Genomic DNA, 25,965 nt, shown 5'->3' with positions numbered 1-25,965 from the left:
TTGGAGTTTTGAATAGTTACACTATATGTTCTTGTCATTGTCATTGATACTTACATGACATAATCAAGCATAGAGAAGAGAACCACTTTATATAAAATCAAGAATATTACATTATAAAATATTACTCGTATTTCTGTAGATTTTATCATAAACCTTTAGATTATAGATCAAAAGGGTTGTCATGAGAATTTTGAGTATTAATGATCTCACATTTGCTTTTTTTTTTCTTTTTACATTTTTTACTAAATCATTAATACAACATTGCATAATTTCATGACTAAATTATGCCAATCACAATAGCTTATTATACTCTTACATATGTGCTTGTTTTGTAGAACCGTTATGCGTTACAAAACTCAAAATAAAGAGAAAGTTAAAAGGCATTTATAAATAATTTTTGTTTATCTTACTTTATATATAATTTTTATTGAAATGTTAATAATTAAAAATGTCACTATTCATATATATATATATATATTTTAAAAATTTTTTTTGTGAAAAACGTTTCATAAAATATTGCGAGATTTCGCACTAAATCTATTATATGTTCTTACGTTATAAGCGTTATAAAACAAGCATAGAGAAAGAACCACTTTATATATAATCAAGAATATTACATCATAAATTTTATCGTAAACCTTTAGATTATAAATTAAAAGGATTGTCATGAAAAATTTGAGTATTAATTATCTCACTTTTGCTTTTTTTTTTTTTTACTTTTTTTACTAAATCATTAATACAACATTGCATAATTTCATGACTAAATTATGCCAATCACAATAGCTTATTATACTCTCACATGTGTGCTTGTTTTGTAGAACCGTTACGCGTTACAAAACTCAAATAAAGAGAAAGTTAAAAGGCGTTTATAAATACTTTTTGTTTATCTTACTTTATATATAATTTTTATTGAAATGTTCATAATTAAAATCTGTCACTATTCATATATAACTTTTTTTTAAAAAAATTGTTTTGTTAAAGACGTTTCATAAAATCTTGCGGAATTTCGCACAAAATCTATTATATATTCTTACACGTGTTGTAACTATAAAATTATAAAAATGAAGAGTTACGAGATATTGATAAGTAAAAAAACTAAAATTTATTGTCGTAATTGAAAAGTAAAATTTACATGTATTTGTTAAAAAAAAATCTCTATACATAGAACCCATACAATACAAAACCTTCAACCATAATTATCTTTTTTTTTTTTTTTTTTGGGCATAAATGTATTTTTATTATTATTAATTTTTTTTGTTTCGCATCATCATCACTTATTCACTTAGCTAAAACAAAAATCTGAAGCACTAATCTTTATAAATTCGCCTGGTTCGTATATGGGCCTAATTTTTCTACTTGTTGGGCCGTTACCCATATTATGATATGTAAAGTAAAAATCTTATTCGAAGAACAAAAGTATTTGTCAAGTTCGTGTCCGCCAGAGGTCAGAGTTTGTGTCCGGTTATACGATTCGTCGGCATCAAAACCCTCCTCCGAGAAGTGTCTCTAGTGGGAAGGTATCTCTGTCTACGCAATGTCTGGCGAGGAAGACGCCACCGTGAGGGAGCCACTAGATCTGATTCGGCTGAGTCTTGACGAGAGAATCTATGTCAAGCTCCGGTCAGACCGCGAACTTCGCGGCAAGCTCCACGTACGTCTTCTTTGCCTTCTTCCTCTGTGGGTCTCTAGTCAGTACTTTGAATTTCTAACTAGTTCGAACCCGCTCAGCTTATAGTTCGTTTGAATTTAGTGTTGCTGATTTCACTGTTTCGTATCGAATTTGGTTCTGTTTTTTTAGGGTAAAGTCTAGGTTTTTGCTTTTAAAGTTTCAATTTTGGAACAAAATATGAAATTGGGAATTTGTGGGTTGGTGTTGATTCAAATTTTGACGAAGTTAGTATATATTTAGAAGACTTCTACACTCTTTTAAGTTGAAAAGGTTTGATTTTTGTGTGTTTGTTCTGTGAGCAGGCGTTTGATCAGCATTTGAATATGATTCTGGGTGATGTTGAAGAAACTATCACAACAGTTGAAATCGACGACGAAACATACGAAGAGATTGTCCGGGTACGTGCTTTTTTCTTCTTCTGACTCTCTGATAAGGATTTATGGATAATTGAGGGATCTTCATAGCTTTCGCATTCGTATGGCTAGATAGAGAGCTTGATGACTCTGTTTTATATCTGTGTAATTCATTTACATAGTTGCCAAAATTGAAACGTGTAACAAAAATGACATCTGATTATATATATCTATCCTACGAGGATCTTAGTACTCTGAAATCTGAATGTTAAGCTATTAGTACGACATTAGTTGTTCACACTCCTCCTCTACTTGTGAGCTAGATTCTGATCGAACTTGGATCTACTGTATGTGATTGCAGACAACAAAGCGGACGATTGATTATCTGTTTGTGAGAGGCGATGGAGTAATATTGGTGGCTCCACCACTGAGGACAGCCTTGGGTTAAGGAGAAAAACAAATCTTTTTGTGCCTTTTTCTCTATTGGTGTGTTTGCTCACTTCTTGTCTAAAACTCAAAAAAGCTTGAAGAAGCTGAGTTGCTTAATTTTCATTGCTATTCGGATATGTCTCTTCATCTTTGACACTTCGTGTGATATCTCTTAATTACAACTTCAATTATCTGAGTTCACAAATTAAAAGATAGGTTCTGAAGAAATGCTGCAAACAATAAATACACCAGAAACAATATCGAAAAGAGAAGAATGATCAGTTTACGTACAAAAAACGGAGACAGACAATGTAATTAAACAAAAATAAAATAAACAAGTTGGTAACTTATTTATTATCTTCGTCTGGGTCGGGAATGAATCGGGGAACCAGATGATTGCGAGCCTCTGTAGTTTCTGCTTGGAGAATCCATTGATCCTCTCAAGGAAGAGTAGGAAGCTTTGGGTAACGTAGGCGTTGGCTCTAATGGGGTTGACTCTGCAAAGCATGCTGTGTTCAGACGAGTTCTCTCCATCTCTGGTTGTAGCAATTCGTTTGAACACTGTTTCGTTAGAGCCTGTTCACCAAAACAAAAAAAACAAAAAAAACTGATCAAAATTGAGGTTCTGAAATTTGATCGAATTTGTTGGAAAGAGAAGGGGATATGTTACCAGGAGGTCATCTGCTGAAACAGATTGCTTGTCATCTGAAACTGTGTCTTCACTGCCACGAGTTGGTCTGCGATTATGCCCCGGGGTTTCGACTGCTTCACTGATGCTCTCTATAGCTATCTCCAACACGGTTCCTTGTAGAGACTTGAGAGATGCGGTTGCATCACTTGTAAAATATGGATTCAGTACTGTCTCAAAATATTCAAGCTGCAACCGTTATTGTGAAAACCAGAATTAGCAACTCACAAATCTACAAAGCTTTTCTGGTTCTGTATAAATAGTAGTCACTTTTTATTACTTATCATTATAAATTTGAGTGAGTTCCGGTTTTAGTCAGTCAGGATTGCTTATGGTTTGAGAACAAGATGTTACCTCAAACATCAGTTGGCAGAAACCATTTGCATCAATTGATCTGTTTTCTTCCACAAGACTGAGAAAAGTGTCGATCAGACCTTCAATCAGAACGCCAAGAATCTTGTCCAGGAGGGGTTTGGCACCCGCAAAGACCTGCAATTTTGATACTCAGTTATCAGAATTCAACACTTCTACGGAAGCAAAAATTATCACTAAAATTTCTGAATATAAAGAGCAAGAGTGTTACCTCTGCATGGACAGCTACAAGAGTGTGCAAGAGCTCAACAGCCGCATCTCGTATGCCCTGGAAGATTGGAGCAAACAATTTAAGTAATTCTTTTCTTCATAAAAATCAAGAGGTATAGTTATCATTACGCATAGATTTCTTACTTTCACTTGAGGTGCTGATCCCCACTGAATACCAGAGTCCAGCAAATAATTTGTGGCAGCTGTTCTGATCAAATTTGCCTGATTACAGGTGAAATTCTTGGATATTTAAATTTCTATTTCTAATACGTAGGAAAGCATTTTTAGACTAACACGGCTGAATAAAAAATCAATACCTTAGCAAAAGTGTAATGCTCGAGGACCTTCTCTCCAAGACCAGAGAAAGACATAATTAGATCTTGAAGATCGCTACTGTCTTCATCTTTTCCCCTGAATAAGTGAAAGTACAAAGCAACTCTTAGTCTAGTTAATTATAGAACCATATACAAATTTACCCAGGAGAGCAGTATTCAGTTGTGAATCATATCGCAATCAACCATGGTACTTATTATCCAGTTCTAGACATTTAAGTATGAATGAGTATATGCCCAACTTGTTTACCACTTAGAGAAAACGTAGATAACTATTGATGTTCAGAAGAGCACTAATGACGTTAATTAAGCAGGGACCAACCTAGACTGCAACCAGATATATTTGAACTTGTTGTAAAGGTCGGAAGCAAGTTCATCTTTGCAATAACCTATATTACTTAAGACCATCAATAATCGCCTGTGAGGATCAACAACACTTCCGTAGGCGTTGGCTGATGGTTCCTCCTGATGATCATCAGTATATCCGTTTTTCAAATTTTCTTGTCTTGAGGTGCTTTGGGAAAGATCAGCACCAATTTGCTCCAAGTGCGCTGATACATGGTGAAAACAAATTAACATATCAATATAATCACTGTATAGTTTGTACATTTGCTTGCATACGTGGGCATCTGCATGTGGATTTTATGATAAGTATTTGGTAAAAAGTCGTACCAGCAAAATCCAGAAAGCAGTTCAAAAAAGCCAGTCTAACAGATATCAGGATTTCCTCAATTTGGGCAAACATATCTTCTGACTTAGCTGCTTCACCTTTGACAGAGAGGATCATCCTGAAAAATGTATACACAGAAATCAACAGCTAAACGGATAACACTGCAGTACCAACAAGAAAACTGAAAGTACACATTTGTATATGCAGTTTCCTGAACAGCAACGAAAAGCCTACAAGACTTGTTTCCTCTCATACAACATGGTACACAAGTCATTTCATTTCACATGTCACAATCATGGTATGACAAACTAGAACCACAATTAGAAACTATTCTTTTTTTTTTCTGATGTATACAGAGAAGACTAGACACTGATGTATGTACTAGAAACACTGACGTCTGGAACTACGAACACAAAAAATGGGTTTTTTCACTTCCTCAAAAATAAATAAAGAGCAATACTGCCCTCTCTATGTGTAGTAAACTACAATATGCAAATGTTTCTAATATGTTACCAAAGTGGCTTGAACTTACAGATTGATTTGTTCCATGCCAGAGACAATAACTGAACGGAATGTAAGAGGCAAGTAAGAAATGGCATATGGAGATCTATTCCTTTCAAGAATAGAAACCGGGATCCACGTCTCCTCTTTTGATATCTCTTCTGTGGATGCCCTCATCCAAGAGCAAAGCCTTTGGATATAAATCTTGGTGATTTCCGCCTGGACTTTTCTTAGTGCAACGACTGCCATAACCAAAAAGGTTATACAGCATCATAGTATACATAAAATTATACAACAAGCTCAAGCTTCAGAAGAAGTTCAAATACCAGCACTGTGAGGCGCTGACTCTTTGGCTTCAAAAGCTTGGCATGCTTTTGATACTTCGTTGATGGCATCACTCATAAATGGGCGGAGAATGCATGATTCATCAAAATCACAAAATGTGCTGTTCACCTACAATGACAGTCATCAGGAAATGAAAATCTTTAGAGCCACTTTATGGCACAGAGATACCACAGGGTTTCCCTTCCAATGAGGAGAGAAGCTCTACTGAAGAGGTCACTTAATTAGAAAAAAGAAACAAAGACACCACCTTTGCTTCATACACAGAAATAGTCTTGCGTATCATCCCAGCAACTTCTTCCAAAGAATGAGTTGAATACCTTGCCTCTGTGACCTTTTCCTCGGCTTTATTGGCTGAAGTATCAGTAACTTGGGAGGACTGGGCCGATAAAAATTCAAATTCAAATTCAAATGAAGAACTCTCTCCACACCAAGAAAGAAATAAGTAGGTACCACCCTCAGCAAAGTAATAATAACTACAGAATATATCTACTCTTGGTGGGATAAAGAGACCTTAAGCAGAAAGAATAGCTGATACCTTGGCAAATTTTCCACTGAAAATAGATATAGCTGTTTTCCAAAACACAGGGATATGATGCACAAGCACAGCAGTCAATCTTTTGATGTATCTTCCCTTCAAAGTATCAATCTCTTCGCCGGGGAATTCCACTGATTGTAGGTCAACTTGGACTTCATTATATTCAACAGAAGAGGCAGTATCTGACTAAAAGATTGAAAAAAAAACGCATGTTATCATCTATAGAACTGAATCTTGGATTGTCTTCTAATGATATATCATTCTCAATGCTGGACTCACATATGGAACGCCATTTTGTTGAATCTGTTGCCACTTCGCATCCGAGATGGCTTTCTCATGAGTCTCATGACGCAAACTTTCCACCCTTGCTTCATGATCATATGTACATTTCTCAAGCAAGCCGTGGATTCTATGATTCTGGTAAATTATAGAGCCAAGTAAGATAAAGTTACAAAAATACACGATGATTGCAACAAAAAGTGTGGGAGCCACACACACACACATAAGGGTGCGTTTTTCCCATTATATGAAGGTGCTAAGTTGAAAGTGAAGACAACAATCAAAGGAAACAAATGAACGATTTCCTAAGCTAAAAGTCACTATGATACCCAAAGTCAATAAATTATGAATCCAGATTCCACGCATAGGATAGCAAGAGGGTAGTAAAAGAGTGAAATCTTCAAATATACTGACCTGAACATTTAGGTAATGCCACACAGGATCAGATTCGGGTTCCAGCTCTAGCAAAAGCCTCACAGTGTTTTCCAGCTATAAATTACAATAAGAATAGACTTCAGATATCAAGACAGTAAATAGACTGGAAAGCGTCAAGTCTGGTTTCTCAAAGTTTCCAAGAGAAAGTATGAAATGTTTTCAAGTAGTTGTACACATGAGAAAAATGAAGAAATCACAATGCAGCAAATCAAGTAATTGAATCTATATCCAAGGACATGAATTTAGTTACAACAGGGCAAATGTAAAGAGGGGATATCCTTAATGGAAGTTAAAATTGATGACTGCAATATTAACATGATAGCAGTACTATGATATAAATGCATTTGGTGAATATATGAAAGACAGATTGTTCAGTTCAATCACTAGTTGGCATTAAAATAAAAAGAATTATAACTGACATACACTTGTGAAGTCTATTTTTGGATCTTCCATAGACTTGTATAGTGTGCCTTTAAATTCCAGCATAACTTTCTCAACCTCCTCGAGTACACGCTTGAGTATATTTACCTGAAAGCAGCTTGTTTTTTTATGTTGTCAAGAGCCTTGTTATGTATACAAAATCGTAATAAAAAGAAGATTCAGTGCTTATAGGGAAGTGGATAACATCTGTCTCAAGAGAGTGTAAATGAAATTCAGGCATACATGAGAAGGGAGAGCTATAGATTTCGCCTTCTTGTATTCTCGAACAGCCAAATCATATTCACCCTTGCTAATACTGCTACGAATGATACTGGGCAAATTGAACAATGTCCGGAATCTCTGAAGCATTCCTTGAACAGACCTGATTTTCTCAGCTTGAGCCTACAAGTGTTTTGAGAAAGGCTTCAGTAAAAAGAGAGACACGCAAAAAACCAAATTAGAACCACACCAACCTGTCTCTCAAAAAGAGGCTCAAATGCAAGATTGGCCCTTGATGTCACACTTTTCATACAATTGAACAAATGAGTAGTTCCTGACCCTTCAGGGTCTTCTTCAATCCGCTTCAGTTTTGACTCAATATCTAGAAAATCGGTAATTTACGTGAAAATGAGAGAAGAAAAAGATAAACTATTCAGTTGAGAGCAATAATACATACCATCAATTGTCGTTTTACATGAGACGAAGCAGTCAAAATTGTCCTTTACCAATTGTTTCCTTTGCAGATTCCGACCCTTCAGGTCACTTTTCAGGCCAAGGGCACCAGCCTCCAAATCTGCTGCACTCGTATCTTGGTGAATGCGAGAAAGAAACAACTTCGGATCGAAATGATCAGAGAAGTAAACCAATTTTTCTGCAGATAATCAGAAGAGGATACATAACAATTAGACAACTGGAGATTGAACATGGAATAAGCTACGCCTCCAAAAAATTATATTTTCTTATAAGAGCTACTATTCAACTCGAGTTTTAGATACGGTGAAGAAAGACATACCCCGAAGAGTATTATCCACTTTCTCAGCTTTTGATGGGCTGCCTGACGACTCAGTGATTAATCTCAGTGTCTTATTGTCTATTATCCTACGAAGTATACAAATTCACGTTTAGCTAAATTCTACCATATCCAAGCATAAAGTATCTGACTAACTTTCAATGTAAGCAAAACGAATGAGAGGAGAAATTACCCTAATTTTAGTGGATCAATACATTCCATACCGCGAGGCAATGACTGCAAACTTGTTAGAACCACTTTTTTGCCAGGTGCAGCTACTTTACCCTCTACTTTCTGAACCACGGGTGCTGTTCTTGATTCCCGCATATCACGAACCCTACGGGCAAGCTGCCAAAAATATCATCGGAAGTAAAGTGAACTGGACATCTTTCCAATTAAAATCCACATGATGCTATGGTTCAAACTTAAGGCACACTAGAAATTGAGATAGCATTCACGGTATTTCACGAATTGTGTTCTTCAGTGTAGTACAATTCAACAAATCGATCATGATATCGTACTCAAACTCAGAGAACTTGATGGAACAAGCAAACTCAATCACTTAGCCTGTGTCAGATTACAGTGTAACAAGCACACGAATCTAGCCACAAATAAGTACCTCAGCTTCATTAACCCGTTTCCAACAATCAGGCTCCTCTCCATCCCAAGCACTATCATCCTCTTTCCTCGCTCTTCCCTTCTCGCGAACATCGCTACCTCTTCCTCTCCCGGCACCACCACCGGAACCACCTCTTTCCCTTTCCCTCTCCAAATCATCATCCCCGCTAGAAATACTAAGCAATTCCACCTCCGACTCATCATCCTCATCCATAGAAGGTTTCCTAACAGCCGCCGCAGACTTCTTCGGCGGAGCCGCAGCGGCAGGCTTCTGCTGCTGTCGAGGCTGCTGCACTAAATTGGCAACAGGCTTGCGAGTAGATGAAGAAGGAGGTTTCTGATAGGTGAGATCTCTCTGAGCCTGCTCTTTCAACGCCATTTGAAGAAGCTCATCTTCGTCTAGATCGTTGCTACCGCTGGACATGTTTCGGTGGATTTCAGATGATCGTTTTATAAGTCTCCTCCGGACCTCCGCCTTGAGCTATCGTTATAGAGATCTGAGGAGAAGCTCTCGATTTGGAAATTTCAGTTTGTGATTTGTGTGACAAGTTTTTTTTTTCTTTCTTTATTTTTTATATATTTTTGTTTCCATAAATATTTGATTTTAAGATAAAAAGGTTACGCGGAAAAAACTTTTCCGGTGGGGTGTGCTTTGACGGAATAATTAGGTACGAGGGACAGACACATGTCGGTAACTCGATTAAATTTTTTCAATTAACAGACTCTCGGATTCATTAATTCTTACGATAGCGTTAATTAATTAATTTAGTTTCAACAAATAATTTACAAAAAAAATACATATAACCTTTGTTACAACATGATATGTCATTTATCTGAGGTATCATTTTGAGCTTCTTTTGTATGTGGTACACAACCATTCGGGAGTCAACCGAGTTCTAGCTAACAGCCTAACATATGGAACGGATGCTACGACGAACGTCGAAACTGATAGAGACCACTTTATAGATGTTTGGTAGTTGACAACAATCGAGAGCTTGGAACTTATTGACATTCTAGTGATTGTAAACCGGATTGTTATATACAAAAATGTTGTAACGTTCAAAACTGAATAAGATTATACAGTTGGCCCGAAAATCAAAATTATACTATAGATTAAAAAATTGGGTAAGGTCAGCGTATGAGGAACGATAAATAGTCTAGTACTGTAATGTTCTTTTATGAGCTTGTTATAAAGATTCATAGGAACGTGATACTCGAGCCATCAAAAATAAGAGTTTTCAAAAGATATTACATTTTGTTAAATGGGTTAGTCATACAAACATGTTTTAGAGAATACTATGTGAAAAGAACTTATTACAGAATCAAAACTTTTATGTAAGGAAGAAGAGGATCACTTCATTTATGGGAAGTGAAATTAAGGATATTTAAATGTGAAATGTAATTACTTCAAGGGATTTTTACATGTTTTGTTTTTTGGGTCACTGGTCTTGCTTGACTCTTGAGTGGTTTGGTGGATATGATGATATGTGTGCAGCCTATATAGTGTGCATCCTAATATCCTATTACTGAAAGCTCTTACCACTAGGGGGTTTCCCAAATGTTGAGAAATTATTACTGAAAGTTCTAAGTTCTAACCACTAGGGCCTTTGGTCCGTCTTATCTTTGCATGTACTTCTAAAAAAACTTAAAGCACAATCTCTTGAACGTTTATATCATTTGCAATTTTGCACTAAATGAGAATATTACACCTACCAACTTTTATTTGTATATTACCAAAAAAAAACAAAACCTTTTATTTGTAAGTATATTGAAACAATCTATGATGATTTGACTAAAGAGGATTTTATTTATTATTTTATAGTTTATACCATAACTATTTCTTTATAGTTTATATCATAACTATTTCAATGATTTTGAGGTTACTTTTTGTTTCTCGCGACAAATATCTAAGGAGGTGTTATTGGATTCTAATTTATAAAAAATTTTGAAGACTTCAACAAATTCTTAAAAGTGAATAAGTGAAATTTTTTTAAAGGATTATTAGAGAGTATTTTATAATTTTGTTGTTTAGTTTTATAAAGTGCTCCAAACAATCTATGTATCTTTGACACTTTGAGATATTTTCTATGACTTTATTTTGTGAAAAATGTATAAAATCATGAACCGATAATATAATAATTGAATTCATTAACCATCCTAGATTTTTTTTTGTTTTAATTGACTAACACAAAATTTTTATTGACTTTATAAAAATCTGAATCCAATAACCCAAATTTGCTAAGATTTTAAATGACTTTTTACAAATCACAAACTAATAACACTAAATTTTAACATGATATAATTTTATTCAAATCTCAAATCAATAACTCCCACTATTAAGATAATTCACCTAATATCATTTCAATTTATAATTATGTACCTAATTAAATTTTAGTTATATAATTTTTTTTCAATTGACTAACAAAAAGATGAGAGATGTCTATTGTAAAAAGAAACAAAAAGATGAGAGATCTCTATACAAAGGAAATAAAAAACAAATTAGAGACTGATATTGTCGAGAAAAAAAAAACGGAAAAAACATTTAACAATCGTTACAAAAATACATACATACACAGACTTATTTAGAATCGGTAATCAAACCCTAAAAGGAAGCTCTGATTCTAATCAAACCCTAAGGAAAGCTCTCACGCCGGTATTTGTTTTTAACACGCTCTCCCTTGTTTGTTCTCACTCTCTCTTTCTCTACGACGCCGCGCAATTTCTCTAGAACTCTCGATTGATTCCTCTCCGAGATAAGGTATAGCTTCTTCGATTCTCTCATCTTTCTTCTTAGCCATAGTCTCTCTCCTGTGGGTTGTGCCGATCTGAAAACCTAATTTTGTTTTCCGTTCGATTTGTAGAAAAAATCTTGACCTGGATTTGATTTATTCGGAAGGATTTTTGAAACCGACTCTGTAATTTATCAATGGGTCGGAAGAAGCAGAGTACTCGTGGTGGAGAAGATGAGCAGCCACCCGCTGCTGCGTCATCTCTCGTTGGTGCTACTAAATCTAAGAAGAAGGCTGTTAAAATCGATGACGATGAGTACTCCATAGGTACTGAGCTCTCTGAGGAGCCTAGAGTTGAGGAAGAAGATAAGGTTGTTGTTATCACTGGGAAGAAGAAGGGTAAGAAAGGTAATAAGAAGCAGCAGGACGACGATGATGAGTTTCCTCTTGCCGAGGAAGACGATGTTCCTGAGATTGCTTTTGTAGGGAAGAAGAAGTCCAAAGGTAAGAAGGGTGGCGGTGGTGGCGGCGCTGTTAGCTTTGCTTTGCTTGATGATGAAGATGATAAGGAGGATAATGATTCTGATGGTGACAAAGATGATGAGCCAGTTATAAGTTTTACTGGTAAGAAAAAGAAATCCTCCAAATCTTCTAAGACGACCACTAATTCCTTTAGCGCCGCTTTGCTTGATGACAACGAAGAAGAAGATGAGACAGTGGAAGACGAAGAGAGCCCTGAAATCACGTTTTCAGGTAAGAAGAAATCTTCTAAAAAGAAGGGTAGCAGTGTTTTACCCTCACTAGGTGATGACTCAGTTGCAGACGAAACTAGCCAAGCTAAAACTTCTGATACTAAGAGTGTGGAGGCTGTTGAAACTGGAAAGAGTAAGAAAAAGAAGAAGAATACTAAGAGTGTAAGGACAGTACAGGAAGAGGATGATTTGGACAAACTTCTTGCAGAACTTGGAGAAACCCCTGCTGCTGCTTCATCCAAAGAAGAGAAAGTTCAAGCTCAACCTGGGCCAGTTGCACCGGTAGAGAATGCTGCTGAGAAGGAAGGAGAAGAAGAGACTGTTGAGAGCGCTGCAGCAAAGAAAAAGAAAAAGAAGAAGGAGAAAGAGAAGGAAAAAAAAGCAGCAGCTGCTGCCGCAGCAACCTCTTCTGTAGAGGCTAAGGAAGAAAGACCAGAAGAATCAGTAACTGAGGAACAACAGCCGAAGAAGAAGGATGCGAAGGGTAAAGCAGCAGAGAAGAAAATTCCCAAACATGTTAGAGAGATGCAAGAGGCTCTTGCACGGCGGCAAGAAGCCGAAGAGCGAAAAAAGAAGGAAGAAGAAGAAAAATTGAGAAAGGAGGAAGAGGAGCGCCGCAGGCAGGAAGAGCTTGAGGCGAAAGCTGAGGAGGCTAAGCGTAAGAGAAAGGAAAAGGAAAAGGAGAAACTCTTGAGGAAGAAGCAAGAGGGCAAGCTTCTAACTGCAAAGCAAAAGACTGAAGCTCAGAAGAGGGAGGCTTTTAAGAATCAGCTCCTGGCAGCTGGTGGAGGTCTTCCTGTTGCAGATAATGATGGGGAGGCTACTTCAAAGCGTCCCATTTATGCCAACAAGAAAAAATCATCTCGGCAGAAAGGCAATGACACTTCTATTCACGTGGTAGATGAGGTAGAGCCAAAAGAGAACCCTGCAGGTGAACCAGATCCCTTACGTGAAGTGGGTTCAGCAGATACTGAAAAGGTTGATTTAATAGAGTCAGCAAACACAGACGAGAAATCAGAACCTGCTGATGTAGCTCAGGAGAATGAGAATGGGGTTGAGGAAGATGATGAAGAAGATGAGTGGGATGCAAAAAGCTGGGATACTGTTGATCTTAACCTCAAAGGTGATTTTGATGATGAAGATGAAGAAGCTCAGCCTGTGGTTAAGAAAGAATTAAAGGATGCTGTGTCAAAGGCACATGATTCAGGTTAGTATGAAATGTAGTTCTTTGTTCTTATTCCTAGTGTTTCATCCAATGTCTGTTTTTAATTTTATGTTTTGATTTTCTACACAGACCCTGAAGCTGAAAAACCAGCAGGTATGGGCAAGCCAACAACAGCTGCTGTAAAAGCTGTGCATGAAGTGGAAGATGCTACACAGACAAAACGAGCTACTCGAGCAAAAGAGGTCTCTAAGAAGGGTAAAGGTGTAGCTCCGAGTGAATCTATAGAGGGTGAGGAAAATCTGCGGTCTCCCATTTGCTGCATCATGGGTCATGTCGATAGTGGTAAAACAAAGCTGTTGGATTGCATCAGAGGAACAAATGTACAGGAAGGCGAGGCTGGAGGTATTACTCAGCAGATTGGTGCAACATATTTCCCTGCGGAAAACATCCGAGAGAGGACCAGGGAACTGAAAGCTGATGCAAGACTCAAAGTGCCAGGTCTATTGGTTATTGATACACCTGGCCACGAGTCCTTCACGAATCTGCGGTCAAGAGGTTCAAGTTTGTGTGACCTTGCAATTTTGGTGGTTGATATAAAGGCTGGGTTACAGCCACAGACCATAGAATCGCTAAATCTTTTGAGAATGAGGAATACAGAGTTCATTATTGCATTGAATAAGGTGAGACTGCTTTTCATTCTGCTAGGATGGGATTTTTGTTCTCTGCTGTAAATACTTCTATGGAAAATAAAATTTTCAACTTACACAGGTGGATAGGCTATATGGATGGAAAACATGCAAGAATGCTCCCATCGTGAAATCACTGAAGCAACAAACTAAAGATGTTATAAGTGAATTTAACGTGGAACTGAAAAAGGTAAGTTATACGTACATGTTACAAATGAATTTAACATGAGTCTCTTATGTATATCACTTTGTGTACATGTTGTTCAAATTATGTTGTTCCATTGGTATTCCAGGTTAAAAACCAGTTCCAGGAGCAAGGACTCAACACTGAGCTTTATTACAAGAATAAAGAAATGGGAGAAACTTTCAGTATTGTTCCTACTAGTGCTGTTAGGTATGAATCTTTATTTACTGTTTGTAAATCACAGCATAACAGACAAGTTATTCATCCTAAATAGTTGGGTAACTTTGGTTCTTGTTATTTCAGTGGGGAAGGGGTCCCAGATCTCTTGCTGTTGTTGGTTCAATGGGCTCAGAAAACAATGGTTGAGAAACTTACATATGTCGATGAAGTGCAGGTCTCTCTCCTCTCTCTTTTAGGTAACACTTGTTTCTGCAATGCTTCAGCATTGAGAATTCTGATCCTTTCTTGAAATTGTCGAACAGTGTACTGTCCTGGAGGTCAAAGTTATTGAAGGCCATGGAACAACGATTGATGTTGTGTTGGTAAACGGTGAACTCCATGAAGGTGATAAAATCGTCGTTTGTGGGCTACAGGCAAGTAAAAACTTACGATCCAAACTCAAACAAGCGATGGCACCTATTGGGTATACATATATATAGAACTTAGAAAGTAATATTATTTTCTTCCTCATATTGTAGGGACCTATTGTCACAACGATTAGAGCATTACTGACTCCTCATCCAATGAAGGAGTTACGGGTGAAGGTACTTTCGGTTTCCACTTCATGTGGCTTGTTTGTTACTGAATATTCGTCCAGAAATATGGTTCATGCAAATAGCTTCCTATGTTCCGTTTTTATACACTATGAGAATTAATGGTCTGATGTTTCAGGGTACTTATCTGCATTACAAAGAAATAAAGGCTGCACAGGGTATCAAGATTACTGCCCAGGTGATTGGACTGACACTAGAATAATTTTAGTTGCTAGCCTCTGGTTTTAAATATACGGATGTTAGATGACATCCTGGATATTGTTTCCTAATTTTGGATTCTGTTTTAAAGGGCCTTGAACACGCAATTGCTGGTACTGCCCTGCATGTGGTTGGACCTGATGATGACTTGGAGGCAATTAAGGAGTCGGTTATGGAAGATATGGAGTCAGTTATGAGCAGAATTGAAAAAAGTGGTGAAGGAGTTTATGTACAAGCGTCTACACTAGGGTCATTAGAAGCATTGCTTGAATTCTTGAAGTCCCCAGCTGTAAAGATACCAGTCAGTGGTATTGGCATAGGGCCTGTGCATAAGAAGGATATAATGAAGGCGGGAGTTATGCTCGAGAGGAAAAAGGAATATGCTACGATTTTGGCTTTTGACGTTAAAGTGACTACAGAGGCTCGTGAACTTGCTGAGGATATGGGAGTTAAAATTTTTTGCGCTGATATCATCTATCATCTATTCGATCTATTTAAGGGTTACATTGAAAATATCAAAGAGGAGAAAAAGAAGGAATCAGCCGAGGAAGCAGTCTTCCCTTGTGTCCTTAAGATTTTACCTAACTGTGTGTTCAATAAGAAAGACCCAATAGTCCTTGGAGTTGATGTCGTCGAGGGTATACTTAAGGTATCATATATTTTTATTTCCAACATTCTCAGTAACTCTCGCAAGTCCTAGGGTTCACACTTTCTTATCTGTCTTGTTTGTTTTTAGATTGGGACCCCCATTTGTGTCCCAGGCAGAGAGTTCATAGATATTGGCCGCATTGCATCTATTGAGAACAACCACAAGCCTGTTGACTATGCAAAGAAGGGCCACAAGGTGGCGATAAAGGTAATGGGATCATTCCGTTTAACAAGCTTGCAAATCTTTTGTTTACAGAGAGAAAAGAGGTATCGTTTGCTGCTGTTTCAGCTTCATCATGCATTCACCTTCTATCGATGCTTTCTTTGGTATACAGATTGTTGGTTCGAATGCGGAAGAGCAGAAGATGTTTGGAAGGCACTTTGACATGGAAGATGAACTTGTGAGTCACATTTCGAGGAGATCTATTGACATACTCAAAGATGATTATCGGGTAAGTGGAGAATTTCCCCTCCCTGTGTTTTCCCGCATATCATCATCATTTTAACAACAAAATTTGATCTAAAAATCAAACCCAAATTAATTGCAGGATGAATTAGACTTCGATGAGTGGAAGCTAGTTGTGAAACTGAAGAACATCTTCAAGATACAGTAGATTCCCTGAACATTCAAATGTATACTCTTGAGCTTCAAACACTCACACGCCTTGTTATGCCGTGTCTGCGTCGATGCAGAACAAACAAATTCATCTTCCTGCTTCTAACCGAAGCATTCACAGAAGATAGAGATTAAAGAGAGACAAAAGCGTGTTTTGTTTTTGCTTTTTTTTGTTTTCTTTTCTTTTTTGGTCCTTTTCTCCCTGAGAAATGCTGAATAATTGGTTCATCAACCTTCATGCTGACAAAATTGCAGGGAAAGAAGAGCCTTTTGAGTCTTCGTGATATACAAATATCATCATCCTTATATGCCTTTTTGACTTCTCTCCATTTTTGTTGACTAAAGGAAAAGTAATCCAATAAAAACATTTGTGTCTAATTGGGTTGTCTATGTGGTGTTAAAACTTGAGTTTTGGTTTTAGAAAAATGGTTGCAAAAATGAAAAATCACATCCGTTATCAATACAGAATGAGGGTTTTTAGCCAAAGGCTTAAAAGTTAAAACTCATCATAACAGAAGATATTGTTTTTGGGGTGAATTTGTGTGATGACCAAAACAAAAAAAAGGAACGAAGAATATATTCGCTGCAAACCCCGAGATATTATTACAGTGAAGGATGAACAAAACTCTAGAACTTTGGTTCAAAATCTTCTTGATTCATCTGCCCCTGAGGAATTGCCAAACCATCTGACTCTTCACACATTCCAATATGAAGGGTTAGTCAATCAAATAATAGATAGGAAATGCGTCGGTTTGAAAATAAATGAATTGCTTGTCGTAGAATATTACTCTCGACAGACTTAATAAACCTAACTTAAGTAAAAAAAATTACTAAAAACAAGAGTTCGGACAACTCTCCTTTACCGTTAAAAATAAAAAGGCACAAGGTAAGGGATTTTGTTGAGGAATCTTTTTCCTATTCATGTATCATAGATTGGTAGGGGGATTTGGATCCCTTATTTGCTCTTCCCAGCATTTTCCATATGAAAGAAATTAAGAGTAGAGAATCTATTTCAAAATCAAAACAAGGTAGATTTTATATCTATTCTTTTTTTATGAGTGTGCGCAGTGAAGTGAAGAACACGCGCAGGGGAGAAGAAAGAAGGTGTGTTATAACAAAATTGATTTTACCCTTCATCATTTTAAGTCGTAATTTAATCTTATAAAAATAACTAAATAAATCTTGCAATAGTTTTAAAAAACCATAGATTTTCTTATTTATATAACATGATTCGGATAATAATCAATTAAAATAAAAAATAGTGTTCATTGAAAATTTAAACTATACAATATAGAATAAAACTAAATAGTATAAAACAAAACTTATTTAATAAAATAATTTTATAAAAGTGGTAATGAGAGTACGGTACTAGTGGTGGTTATACGATATGGTGGTGGCTACAATGATCGTGGTGGTAGTTGCAAAGGTGGTGGTGGGATAGTAGTGTTGATGTGTTGGTCATGGTGTGTGACTATAACCGTAAGAGATAAGACATAAACAATCTAATCGATCGAATTTTATGTACACCAAAAAAATTATATACTCTAGAGAATATAACATAGGCAACCCAAACGATTGAAACACACACTGGAAAAAATACTATACCTTAAATGATACAATATAGGCAATCCAAACCGAGTAAACCGCAAAAAGAAAAAAGTACTATACTCTAAAAGATAGGCAACCTAAGCAACCGAGTGAAATGCTGAGAATTAAATTTTTTCATAACATGTAGATTAACAAAATATTTTTTTTATATAAATTATAAATTAATAAATGAAAGTGAAAAAAAGAAGGATAAAGAAGAAAAAATGAGGAGAGGAGAAACAATATATATGTGTGATATATATAGGGGGAGAGCCGGTGATGAAGAGTGGTAACTGTTAATTATGTATATTGGGCAAAATTGTCAATATTATAGAAAATACATAGTATCTATATATACATTTTTGAAGTACATTTTGGGTAATACCCTTTTATTTGTATTTATTAAAATTTTTATTTTGCAATGTTGATCCCTATAATCTTAAGATCTTACAATTATGTTTAATTGGAAATCATCAGAAAATTTAGGAACAAATTTAATACACTATTCCATAAATATCGCATACCAATCCTCTGAAATTTTGTTTCATATTTTTTGGAAACTTATTAATATATGTATTCATTATATTACATATATCTAGAAACATATTTTGTTATATATACAACAGTATATGCGTTAAAAATATTAGTTCATATATGTTAGGAACTACTTCCATATCAACAAAGTTTTTAAAGCAAATTACAATGCAATCAAATATATTTTGCTTGCTCACAAAGATTTTATTAAAAATCTATCACAACTAACCCTAATCGCTTTCATCTTATATATATATATATCAATTTCAATTCCAAAAGAACGCATCATTTCTACAAAGCTCAAATAGCTCAAAGAACAAAAATGGTTGCTACTTGTGTTTTTCTTCATGTTTTGTGACCTTACAAAGCCGCATGGTGCGTCCAAGTTAAGATCTTATATTGTCAAATCTTGCGATACAATATCAACATAGCAATCTATTTATTAGCTTAATAACAATAGCCAGTTTCTTACTCCTGACTTCACATTTAGAGCTTCATTTCTAAAATATTCTTAGGATGTGTTTCTTTGTCAGTTGGATATGTCACTTATATATACCAATTATGAGATTAGAATCGTATACCTTGCATATCTCAACCACCAATTTTTTTTTGTAGATTTAATACAATTTGTAAACGAACCTTCATGGTTGCATATCTATTTCGTCCAAAGGATCTGACGTTCGCTTCGATTAATATGTAAATTACAATCTTTTTTCTTTAATTGCTTATTCGCCATGTATAATTAGACCAAGAAAACCCACAGATGATAACGATCAACATTGGACTTAAAAGATTTGTTTTGTGTTTTGCTTTTCTAAATTCAAAAACTATTATATATAGCCATCTTTTTGAACAAAAAAAAAAGATAGCCATCTATTGCTGAAATTAATGTTTACAATTGCAAGGTTTAAGAGTATGAACACGATGGATTTGAATCAACACTAGTATAAATTTAAAATATTATCAACTCTATGTTAAAACACGGGTTACATCGTCATTTAATTATTTGGTCAATACTGCCAATATTAGAATATTAAATATATTAAATCAAGGTAATTTAATTAAAATTCTGTAAAACAATTAAACATTAGCAAAATTGTGATTTAATAGCTTATAAATTACTTATTTATGTTTTTAATTCTCTTATAAATATAATTACTATTTAATTAAATAAAACAAACTAAAAAATTAAAATTTTATTATATTAAAAATTATCCCGTGGTGTACCGTGGGTTTAAAATCTAGTATTATAGGTTAATGGTTAGTACAGTCAGTCTTTTTTTTTTTGTTAAAGGGTACTCAATATTATAGATAAATGCCCAATGGACTATTTCCGGATTTAGGCCCATTTACAATATCCCCTTAGGGCCTAAACCACATACAACAAACCAAGTAAAACCAAAAATCGAAATTGACTCGGGTTTAATTAATGACGAACCGGAATTAAACCGGTCGTCTGTAACCCTAATCCCAAACTGTAGAACACAGATTGAGCCGCCGCCCATGAGATTGCGGATGCTCATCGGATCAGGACCTCCGGTGAGCCTGGACGACGCGAGTTAAACGGAGATGGTGATCCAAGATCCGTTGCCATCCCGCCACCGTAGAGCAGCTTTGAGGAGGAAAAAGAGATCCGAGCTTTGCATGTCGACGAGATTCATGCTCATATGTGAGAGAAGACAGGCGGTAGGGAGTAGATCTGAGAACCTTCGACGGTGGCTTAGTTCCTTCTAGCCGGAGACGACCTCCCCCATCGAACAACGACTGTGAAAAACCTCCAGAATCTCCAGTCTTCGGATCTAACCACCTACCTCTCTCGATCCTTGCCGTGAATCTCCCTCTTCTACTCCGCGTCGCATCACCGCCGATAGAGCTCTTTACCGTCGGTATGTCGCGGAAGCTTCTCCTTCCTGCTGCTCCCTTGATTTCGATATGAAGCTTTACTTTGTTGATGCTGCAGTTTACGGATGAAGAACCATGGGCCTTGGGGCTCTCTTCGTCGCCGGAATCGACGGAGAACCCCATCGACGGTGCAAGAGGTTGTGGTCAGAAGAAGAAAGAGTTTGGGAGAAAAAATCGCCGCGAGTGTCGGCCACGCGCGACGATTCTCTCTCTATGTTTTGTTTAAAATTGAAGTGAAGTTGTGTCTTCTTTAAAATTTTTTTAGTTAAAAGAAGTACAGTCAGTCTTTTAGTTAAAATTTTTTATTGGTTATTGCTGCCAATTTCCCTTGTTTTTGTTGAGAAATTTCTTTATACAGTATTCTTAATAATTTATATGGGACTCGTGTAGTAACTAAGGGCATGTGCATCGGTTGTCCTACAATTTTGGTCCTTCAATTATTTTATTTATATTTTGAGAGTTTCTTAAGTTTTGTATAGCATTGGTGTCCTTCAGGATATGGTCCTTCATAGTATTTTTAATTAAAAAAATTAATTATTTAAATAAATATAGGAAAACATATTAAAGTTTTAATTTAAATAAAACATATAACATTGACATTAAAAACATAAGAAAATTACAAACTTACAAAAACTTGAAAAAAACAAAAAATACAATAAAAACATGGAAGATTCTCAACTTCGAATGTACATTTTGTCTAATAGCCTCAAAAAGATTTGTTTTGTCAAACAGAGGAGACTCGATGAACATGCACAAACCCAGAATTGCATGAAGAGAATACCTTGTCAAAAATTGTAGATATAGCTGGTTATTTACACCTCCAGGAGTACTTGATTGATCACTAGAAGAAAGAGATCTTTTAGAAGGGAGCTGCATCTTTATCGAGATCTTTGTGTGAACGCAAAGGTTCTGATAGATCCTTTGACACAATCTGCAGAAGCCAGAGGAAGTACTAACTCAGAAGACGAACTTTGTATCAGAGGCCAAATATGAAATAAGTAACAAGGAAAGTTTGAAGTGTGCTCTGCTCCTAAACAAATTTCTTATTACTATACTTGCAAGACAAATGGTCATATAATACGGAGATGCATAACCCACACGTAGCTCAGCACAAGATGAAGAGAAAATCCATCATAGCTCAAGATTACAGCCTAACAGATTTGCAATGCAAAATTCAAACTAGCTTAAGCAACAAACTAGTCATCTTATAGCATATACATCCCATCCTTACACTCAGAAATTCATACACTCATCCAGCTAACCTAGAAACATAATCTAAAAACCTAATTCGAACCAAAACTGAGACACGCAACTATCGAAACAAAAAACATAAACCAAAACCGTAAATCAAAACAAAAAACAGAGACATTTGCAGCGTAAACCCAGAGATAAAACTATTATCGAGAACAATCGAACCACAGACTAAACAATCGAACACCAGACTTACCGAATCAGGGGAAAAAATCGAAAATACAATACAATAAAATTCCTAAATCGTACATACTAAACTAAATCAAAGAACCCTAAATCGAGAGACTAAATTCAGGATAAAAAATTGAAACCCATAACCCTATATCCAACTCTAATAACAAATAAGAGACTCAATCGAGAACTCTAAATCGAGAATCAATATCGAATCGACAAACAATATACCAAACCCTAAAATCGCAAACGGCGTTGGAACACTAACCTCGTGAGATTGGAACCGGCGGATACCCTTCAAGATGAAACCACAGATCGATTCGGATGACGAAATTAACTGATGCTTTCGCCGGGAAAACAAGTCGCCGTCGAGAGAGAAAGAAACAATAAAGAGGGAGTCGGAGATGAAAAAAAAAAAGTGATGTTTCGATTTTTTTGTTTACCCTACCCAAACAATACAAACATATCACACGCAGACACGTGTAATGAAGGACGATGGAAAAACGTCCCCTAATAAGGAACGTATCTTGTTAATATATCGAATTTTGATTTAAATTAAATCACTTAATTGACAAGAATGGTGTTTAGGGACACCGATGCAAATGCCCTAAAAGCAAGCTGCTCCTCCTTTTATGGAGTCTCTTCACTTCCAAATCACACTGCATCGCCCTTATTAAACATAAATGGGAGGCAAAGGCTTTCCTTTATTTCTCTTATTTCTTTCGTTTTTTCCGGTTATTATTTTTTCTTTTCTCCCTTACAGTCCACCATGTATATTATATTCCGATATATTAAACCACATGGGTAATGTTTGTTGTACGAGTTAGATGTGATTTCGTGTTAGGTGAAAAGAACTGAATAAACATAAATGCAATCATAAACATTTATTAATGCAATCATAAACATTTAATATTTAATTATAAAGAAAGAAGATGAACGACTATAGAGTTGAAAACGAACATTAATCCCAACAATACCAGTTGGGAATTAAAAAGAAAAATTATCATATAGTAGCATATCAACGATAATAGAAATGAAAACGAACACTGAACCCAATAATAAAAATAAACTTAGTACTATAATAGTAATACTTAGAGAATTCTTAAATATATTTAAGCAACCAGTTTCTGATAATGATGAGTACTGACCAACTCTTGATCTTCAATTCTTCATATAAGCATAGGACTATCGACATGATGCACGAAGGTATCCACAAATCGGAACTCATCATCACCTCCGCCCAAAAGTTGAACCATAGATCTTGTGAATGTTTCTGTAGGTATATCGTAGTAGATCACAACGAGTGATCCCTCTTCGTTAACCATTATTGTTGCGAAAACAAGTTGCTTTGTTCTTGTGGTACCCCGGAAACGATATACATGCTTTATTTCATCCTCAGCGTAGCCTCTCCAGTTACGAATCAGTATGCTGTTTTTGGACCATCTTGAATAGCCATGCAATTCCCACATTTCAAGATAAGCATCGCCGCCGCTGGGTTCGTAAACGAACTCATTTGTTTCATCCACCACCAGTGCAGGTTTCCCGTCGTAATTGACAAATCTCCAGAAACCTTTATTCAGATCGACATCTTGAGGTGATGGAATGAGACGAAAGGTTTCATTCCTGACGTCGAAGCTCATTATGATATTCGACTTATCAGATTTAGTAGCACGATAATACAAAACTCCTCTGTCACATACTCCATGATGAACGGGAGTATGAGGAACATTGCATACGAGTCTTCTCCAAGGTTCTTGATCACCCGGTCCCACTCCCACCGTCAAAACCAGATATTCATTCTCCCAAGGAGTTTTGGGCTTTGTCTTTGTACATAACACCTTAAATTCATCCTCTCCTTCATCGTATCCGAACTGAGTTGTTATCTTTGTTGTTTCATCCGCTTCGACCATTGGTAAATCCAGGAACTTCATCGTGCCCGGATTGCAAATCACAACCCTATTTTTATTCTTTTCTTGAAGACATATCAAACCTCGGACCGGTGGAGAAAACATAAATTCTCCTTGTAGTGAGATGCTGATCATGTGACGTTGTTCACCAGATATCTGGTCTTGATGAAGAGAACGAAACAACACTTGATATTCGCTTGGTGTTGTCGCGTCCTTGTCGTCGATGGTGGCGAACAACTCTCGGGGCCTTCCCATGGATCGCGTCAAGTAGAGTTCTTTGAAGCTTTTCGTACGGATCGTAGCTGCCAATTTCTTCGAGACACTGATGCATTTCACCAGGGTGTTGGGAGACAACCGTATCAGAATCTCATTTCTGATTTCTTGAGGAAGACTTTCGAAAGTTATTCCCTCCATTATTTTTTTTCTCTTCAATTATGATATTTTCGTATATACTGTATGTATGTTGAGTGAGAGAGTTGAGGAATTTATAGAAAATCTTAATTAGAGAGCCTTTAAAGTTTAAACGACTCCATCTTTTTTAATTTTAATTTCATGCTAATTACATATTTACACCTAAAACCAAAAGAAGAAATTCGTTGGTGCAGAGATTAGACGTCAAGCATTTAATATATATATGTTAAATTGACAGATTAAGTTTATTTCCACTTAACCTCTTTGTACACACAGTTGCAAGAAGAGTAATTGGTTTCCCACAGTTTTAAATTGACAGATTTTAATTTAGTTCCTCTATATATTTTCAGTTCTTCGAATGCAGTCGATCCCACGTGAAAATGTTGATATTTGTACAAGGTTTTAGTTTTACCTCTCTTTGTACAGAGAAGAGGATTGAAATCACACGTCAAATGATGGATATTTGTAGAATAATTATGGCCAATTAATATTATTGAGATTATTGGACGCCATATGCATCAAAACTGACAGACTTAATTTCCTCTTATGTAATTATTAATTAAGAGAGAGATTATATATTGGTGCCAAATGGACTCTTATATGCCAAATGTGATTTTTCTTAATATTTCTTGGTCAAATTAGTTAGGGCATGGTTATAATTAATTATAATTTTTTTTTTAATCATCTAGCTACTCATTGCATTGGAATCTATACGTGGTCCGATGGAGTAGCCATAAAATGTATTTAGAAAAATCTCAGAGTTCGTTACCAACGTTGTGATATCAATTAATAAGGTGACATGCGATTAACTTGTTGTCTTATAACGCATTGCTGTATTACTGTAATTTCAGGTTAATTACATCTGAAACCAAAAGGAGAAATTTCATGGTTCCAGACGTTAAAAACTTACAACTAAATATGCACCTATACTAGCTGGCTTAACGGTGCAGCTAATTAAGTTGTGGCCTTCTCGGAAAGTGAGTTAAGCTTACTAAAAATGTTGGCCAATTAGCATATGGATGTAAAGCATGGAAATGACGCGTTTTTATTTCCTCCTATGTGTTTTAGTTCTTCGTAGCCACATGAGTCATGACACGTTAGATCTTCTTAGACATCATTATTCAAAATATTCATCACTAGTACTCTTTTATATTATTTATTGGTAATTTCATTGAAGATTTTATGCTTTATGTGAGAATTTAGAATTTTCAATAAGATTATATAATTTCAGTATTAACTATTATTCAGAGCTTTCTTAATATTGGTTAAATTAATTATGAGGGATACAAATTCCACCCTAACACAATTAACAAAATATACATAAGGAAGACGAATAGCTTTGTTCTCAGCAGACACGACATAACAAGAGGCCTGTGAAGCTCCAGCCTTCCAGTGTAGACATTTGGAATGTTCAGGGAATCTTAAAGAATCTCTTCAGTTAATTTCTCAAGGAGCTTCCATTTCTCTTTCGACATTTCCTTCTGCAATTGTTTGTTTTGGGTTTTAATTATTTCCAACATTTGTTTTTGGTCAGAATAAACGACAATGAGTCAAAGAAATAAACACACAAGGGGAAACAGCCCATA

The 25,965-nt window shown here is 36.0% G+C and overlaps 3 protein-coding genes and 1 pseudogene across 4 annotated transcripts; 2 read left to right on the top strand and 2 right to left on the bottom strand.

The window, feature by feature from the left end:
• The first annotated feature begins 1,347 nt into the window (after positions 1–1,347).
• Positions 1,348–2,656, top strand: LOC104713351 (sm-like protein LSM3B). The gene is made up of 3 exons (XM_010430449.3): positions 1,348–1,651; positions 1,972–2,067; positions 2,384–2,656. Exons 1-3 carry the CDS (start codon positions 1,535–1,537, stop codon positions 2,468–2,470), a joined length of 300 nt encoding a protein of 99 aa, XP_010428751.1. The 5' UTR covers positions 1,348–1,534; the 3' UTR covers positions 2,471–2,656.
• On the bottom strand, positions 2,601–9,499 carry LOC104705036 (exocyst complex component SEC5A). The gene is made up of 21 exons (XM_087466827.1): positions 8,867–9,499; positions 8,441–8,595; positions 8,251–8,336; positions 7,915–8,109; positions 7,712–7,839; positions 7,482–7,640; positions 7,242–7,346; positions 6,798–6,872; positions 6,384–6,521; positions 6,105–6,290; positions 5,817–5,945; positions 5,551–5,677; positions 5,256–5,466; positions 4,726–4,841; positions 4,376–4,604; positions 4,039–4,132; positions 3,866–3,943; positions 3,723–3,779; positions 3,494–3,628; positions 3,122–3,328; positions 2,601–3,027 (listed from the first exon to the last, which is right to left on the bottom strand). The coding sequence occupies exons 1-21, from the start codon at positions 9,287–9,289 to the stop codon at positions 2,806–2,808; spliced, it is 3,255 nt and encodes a 1,084-aa protein (XP_087322953.1). The 5' UTR covers positions 9,290–9,499; the 3' UTR covers positions 2,601–2,805.
• A 1,762-nt stretch (positions 9,500–11,261) lies between these two features.
• Positions 11,262–16,994, top strand: LOC104715862 (uncharacterized). The gene is made up of 13 exons (XM_087466826.1): positions 11,262–11,623; positions 11,727–13,553; positions 13,641–14,191; positions 14,280–14,387; positions 14,491–14,591; positions 14,685–14,775; positions 14,864–14,974; positions 15,080–15,145; positions 15,273–15,332; positions 15,444–16,001; positions 16,089–16,208; positions 16,336–16,452; positions 16,549–16,994. The coding sequence occupies exons 2-13, from the start codon at positions 11,792–11,794 to the stop codon at positions 16,612–16,614; spliced, it is 3,711 nt and encodes a 1,236-aa protein (XP_087322952.1). The 5' UTR covers positions 11,262–11,623; positions 11,727–11,791; the 3' UTR covers positions 16,615–16,994.
• Positions 16,995–22,920: 5,926 nt separating this feature from the next.
• On the bottom strand, positions 22,921–24,432 carry LOC104713350 (putative F-box protein At1g76830 pseudogene; annotated as a pseudogene). Its single transcript, XR_015565750.1, has one exon. The product of XR_015565750.1 is annotated as a putative F-box protein At1g76830 pseudogene (transcript).
• Positions 24,433–25,965: the final 1,533 nt, after the last annotated feature.

The sequence above is a fragment of the Camelina sativa genome, chromosome 9, assembly GCF_030686135.1.
Source record: "Camelina sativa cultivar CO46 ecotype springtype chromosome 9, ASM3068613v1".
NCBI lineage: Eukaryota > Viridiplantae > Streptophyta > Magnoliopsida > Brassicales > Brassicaceae > Camelina > Camelina sativa.
This window is presented reverse-complemented; position numbering and strand designations above follow the sequence as displayed.